We start from the raw sequence: 5753 nt of genomic DNA, 5'->3' as shown, positions 1-5753 counted from the left end.
TGTTTACAATTCAAAGGTCCGGATTCTCTGATTATGGTTGTGTGGTGTAAACGTTCCTCACTATTGGCAGAATGTATTATACTGTAGTGCTGGATATTTGTCCAATGAGAATATTCACTTACAGAAGAGGTCTGTGAAAATAATGAGCGAGCTCCTGCCATGACACAATGTTGTGTAGCTCGGTGCCAATGTGTGCAGTGTACAAAGTGTACCTTGTCCTCTGGTAACTGGGTTGTTATCAGTTAGAGCTGTATGAAGTTTACACTTTGTCTAGTTGGAGCATGAAGACACAAATTCATCTCCCGTCACTGGAACGTCTGGTGTTCAATCGCTGGACCTCCTTCAATGGCCATTCGATTAGCTTGGTATATCAAAGGTCTGCTCTGTTATATTACATTCTTGGCCTTTGTTCTTTTCTGGAGCCGGCTGTCCCAAGCACAGGAAGGTGGCCAATGGTTCTGGATTTCTTCTTTCAGTAAAACGGGCATTGACTTTTCATCTCTGTTCTCTGAGGACCTCCCAAAGCCTGAGTGTCAGAAAGGACAGGTCCTACTTATCCTGGTGACTTCACACCATAGTCACCACTCATCGCGGGAAGCCATACGAAGGTCATGGGCATATCAAGCTGAAGGCTCTACTTACCCATGGCAGGTTGTCTTTTTAGTTGGACGTACATTAGATGTAGAACTGGACTGGAGCGTTTACAACGAGCATGCGGTCCATGGCGATATTCTCATGGGCAATTACATGGATACCTACCGCAACCTAACCTTAAAGGTAATGCATGGTATGAAGTGGGCGGTGGCAAGGTGTCACCCACAGTACATTCTGAAGACTGATGATGACTGTTTCATTAACACCGACCGTCTTCCATCACTGCTCAGAGACCACCGTCCTGACACTCTACTCTATGTGGGTTCGGTTTTCTCCGAGGAAAAGCTCGTTGTTATTCGGGACCCATCAAGCAAGTGGTACGTTGCACAGCGGGACTATGAGCATGAGGTGTACCCACCCTATGCTAGTGGTATTGGTTATATACTGTCCTTAGACTTTGCTCAGATCATTGTAGATTTTGCAGAGATTGTCCCAGCAATACCTGTGGAAGATGCCTATATTGGGATATTAGCAGACAGAGCCCAGGTCAGACCCCTCTCCAGTGCCCGATTTGCCAAACACAATGTCAGATGGAGCATTTGTAATTACCGGTTCCTGATGGTGATTCACGGCATGTCACCGGAGGACCAGGCCCTGGCACAGAACAATGTATGGAGAGCTAGGACATCCTGTAACCACAGCATTGAGATAACACACTGGAGATGACAGGATACCATAGACCAGTGTTACAACCAGCATCACCTATATAACCTATGCTGACCCTAAGAATAATACACTGAAATAAAGTTTTGCCCTCAGCACAGTGATGTGAGACGCGCTGCATAAAGTAATTGGGAGCCAGATTGATGAAACACGTCAGTAACTCATCTCTGGTGATACATGAATGATGTCAGTAATACTTATACTCACATGAGGCTATTACATATGGTACAGTATGTAGCATAATATACAGTATTGTATAACAGTGATGTGAGACGCTCTGCATAAAGTAATCTGGAGCCAGATTGATGAAACGCGTCAGTAACTCATCTCTGGTGATACATGAATGATGTCAGTAATACTTATACTCACATGAGGCTATTACATATGGTACAGTATGTAGCATAATATACTGTATTGTATAACGGTGATGTGAGACGCGCTGCATAAAGTAATCGGGAGCCAGATTGATGAAACGCATCATGTCAGTTACTCATCTCTGGTGAAACATGAATGATGTCAATAATACTTATACTCACATGAGGCTATTACATATGGTACAGTATGTAGCATAATATACAGTATTGTATAACAGTGATGTGAGATGCGCTGCATAAAGTAATTGGGAGCCAGATTGATGAAACGCGTCAGAAACTCATCTCTGGTGAAACATGAATGATGTCAGTAATACTTATACTCACATGAGGCTATTACATATGGTACAGTATGTAGCTTATTATACAGTATTGTATAACAGTGATGTGAGACGTGCTGCATAAAGTAATCGGGAGCCAGATTGATGAAACGCATCATGTCAGTTACTCATCTCTGGTGCTACATGAATGAAGTCAGTAATACTTATACTCACATGAGGCTATTACATATGGTACAGTATGTAGCATAATATATAGTATTGTATAACAGTGATGTGAGATGCTCTGCATAAAGTAACCGCGAGCCAGATTGATGAAACGCATCATGTCAGTTACTCATCTCTGGTGAAACATGAATGATGTCATTAATTCTTATACTCACATGAGGCTATTACATATGGTACAGTATGTAGCTTATTATACAGTATTGTATAACAGTGATGTGAGACGCGCTGCATAAAGTAATCGGGAGCCAGATTGATGAAACGCATCATGTCAGTTACTCATCTCTGGTGATACATGAATGATGTCAGTAATACTTATACTCACATGAGGCTATTACATATGGTACAGTATGTAGCATAATATATAGTATTGTATAACAGTGATATGAGACGCTCTGCATAAAGTAACCGGGAGCCAGATTGATGAAACGCATCATGTCAGTTACTCATCTCTGGTGAAACATGAATGATGTCAGTAATACTTATACTCACATGAGGCTATTACATATGGTACAGTATGTAGCATAATATATAGTATTGTATAACAGTGATGTGAGACGCTCTGCATAAAGTAACCGGGAGCCAGATTGATAAAATGCATCATGTCAGTTACTCATCTCTGGTGAAACATGAATGATGTCAGTAATACTTATACTAACATGAGGCTATTACATATGGTACAGTATGTAGCTTATTATACAGTATTGTATAACAGTGATGTGAGACGCACTGCATAAAGTAATTGGGAGCCAGATTGATGAAACGCGTCAGTTACTCATCTCTGGTGAAACATGAATGATGTCAGTAATAGTTCTACTCACATGAGGCTATTACATATGGTACAGTATGTAGCTTATTATACAGTATTGTATAACAGTGATGTGAGACGCTCTGCATAAAGTAATCGGGAGCCAGATTGATGAAACGCGTCAGATACTCATCTCTGGTGAAACATGAATGATGTCAGTAATAGTTCTACTCACATGAGGCTATTACATATGGTACAGTATGTAGCTTATTATACAGTATTGTATTCTGAGTATTCAGTGATATTCTGATTAGTCCTCTAACTCCCTCTATTCTCCCACCCTGGGTATCGCTGATCTGGAAGTAGTAGTTATATGGCTAGTAATTACATCTTTACCCCCATACCCATAACTGATACTAAGATTTGCTCATTCTCATTATTACATGTATGAGGATTTTATACCGTATTTGCCATTAGCAATTGGTGTTCCTACTTCTGAAAGGAAGATACCGAACTATGGGGTCAATCCAATTAGCTGAGAAGGGTGTGAGTTACCGTCACCAAGGCATTAAAACTAGGGGTGTGCACCGGCCACTTTTCGTGTTTTGTGTTTTGGTTTTGGATCTGGATCTTTCTTCGTGTTTTGGATCTGGATTGGTTTTGCCAAAACCACCCTTCCGTGTTTTGGGTTCTGGGTTTTGTGTTTTGGATCTGTATTTTTTTGAAAAAAAGCATAAAAACAGCTAAAATCACAGAATTTGTAGGTTTTTCTGCTCCTATGCTATTATTAACCTCAATAACCTTAATTTCCACTCATTTCCAGTCTATTCTGAATACCTCACACCTCACAATAGTGTTTTTATGTCCAAAAGGTTGCACCGAGGTAGCTGGATGACTATGCTAAGCGACACGAGTGGGCGGCACAAACACGTGACCCATCTAGGCGTGAAACTGCAGTGGCAGACAGGATGGCATTGAAAAACTAGGCCCCAAACTGTACATAATGCAAAGAAAAAAAAGAGGTGCAAGATGGAATTGTCCTTGGGCCCTCCCACCCACCCTTATGTTGTATAAACAGGACATGCACACTTTAACAAACCAATCATTTCAGCGCCAGGGTCTGCCACACAACTGTGGCTGAAATGATTGGTTCGTTTGGGCCCCCACAAAACAAGCTGGCAATTAATCTGTCCCTGCACAAACTGGCTCTACGGAGGCAAGAAGTCATCCTCATCCTCCTCATCCACAGATTCCTCACCCTCTTCAGTGTTATGTACATCCTCATCCTCACAGAGTATTAATTCGTCCCTGCTGGAACCACAGGTCCCTCTGTACGTTCTGGAGGCTGGTCTCCCTGGAAGAGTTGATCATTCATTTTATGAACATCATCTTCTCCACATTTTGTGGAAGCAACCTCCTACGCCTTTCGCTAACAAGGTTCCCGGCTGCACTAAACACTCTTTCGGAGTACACACTGGAGGGGGGGCAACTCAGGTAAAATAGAGCCAGTTTGTACAGGGACCTCCAAATTGCTTCTTTTTCCTGCCAGTACAGGTACGGACTGTCTGACATGCCTACTTGGATGCTGTCACCGATGTAATCCTTTAACAGACAGACGCACGCTTGTCGCTGCTGCTTTGAGGATTCAAGTGCGGCTACAGCCCACACAATTCACAAAGACAGAAAAAAAAAAAGAATATTTTTATTGTTTGTGGAGCACACTTTGAGGGTTACACCACCCTCTAACAGACAGACGCACGCTTGTCGCTGCTGCTTTGAGGATGCAAGTGCGGCTACAGCCCACACAATTCACAAAGACAGAAAAAAGAAGAAGAATATTTTTATTCTTTGTGTAGCACACTTTGAGGGTGTCACCACCCTTTAACAGACAGACGCACGCTTGTCGCTGCTGCTTTAAGGATGCAGGTGCGGCTACAGCCCACACATTTCACAAAGACCGAAAAAAAAAGAACAATATTTTAATTGTTTGTGTAGCACACTTTGAGGGTGTCACCATCCTTTAACAGACAGACGCACGCTTGTCGCTGCTGCTTTAAGAATGCAGGTGCGGCTACAGCCCACACAATTCACTAAGACAGAAAAAAGAAGAATATTTTTATTGTTTGTGTAGCACACTTTGAGGGTGTCACCACCCTTTAACAGACAGACGCACGCTTGTCGCTGCTGCTTTGAGGATGCAAGTGCGGCTACATCGCACACAAGTCACAAAGACAGAAAAAAGAAGGATATTTTTATTGTTTGTGTAGCACACTTTGAGGGTGTCACCACCCTTTAACAGACAGACGCACGCTTGTCGCTGCTGCTTTGAGGATGCAAGTGCGGCTACATCGCACACAAGTCACAAACACATTAAAAAAATAGTTTTTTATTTTTTGGAGCACTTCGTGAGTTACACCACCCCTTAACAGACAGACGCACGCTTGTCGCTGCTGCTTTAAGGATGCAGGTGCGGCTACAGCCCACACAATTCACAAAGACAGAAAAAAGAAGAAGAATATTTTTATTGTTTGTGTAGCACACTTTGAGGGTGTCACCACCCTTTAACAGACAGACGCACGCTTGTCGCTGCTGCTTTGAGGATGCAAGTGTGGCTACATCGCACACAAGTCACAAACACATTAAAAAAATTTTTTTGATTTTTTGGAGCACTTTGAGAGTTACAACACCCTTTAACAGACAGACGCACGCTTGTCGCTGCTGCTTTGAGGATGCAAGTGCGGCTACAGCCCACACAATTCACAAAGACAGAAAAAAAAAGAACAATATTTTAATTGTTTGTGTAGCACACTTTGA

General features: G+C 42.3%; 1 protein-coding gene across 1 annotated transcript; it reads left to right on the top strand.

The window, feature by feature from the left end:
• The first annotated feature begins 345 nt into the window (after positions 1-345).
• LOC148481408 (beta-1,3-galactosyltransferase 5-like) lies at positions 346-1320 on the top strand. Its single transcript, XM_088453530.1, has one exon. It carries the CDS (start codon positions 346-348, stop codon positions 1318-1320), a length of 975 nt encoding a protein of 324 aa, XP_088309656.1.
• The last annotated feature ends 4433 nt before the right edge of the window (positions 1321-5753 follow it).

Source organism: Taudactylus pleione, unplaced genomic scaffold, assembly GCF_031769625.1.
Source record: "Taudactylus pleione unplaced genomic scaffold, aTauple2 ptg000580l, whole genome shotgun sequence".
In the NCBI taxonomy this organism is placed as follows: Eukaryota; Metazoa; Chordata; class Amphibia; order Anura; family Myobatrachidae; genus Taudactylus; species Taudactylus pleione.
This window is presented reverse-complemented; position numbering and strand designations above follow the sequence as displayed.

What these genes read in the sequence shown, in the direction of transcription:
- LOC148481408 (XM_088453530.1), top strand. Translation starts at nt 346, where the DNA reads ATGGCCATTCGATTAGCTTGGTATATCAAAGGTCTGCTCTGTTATATT.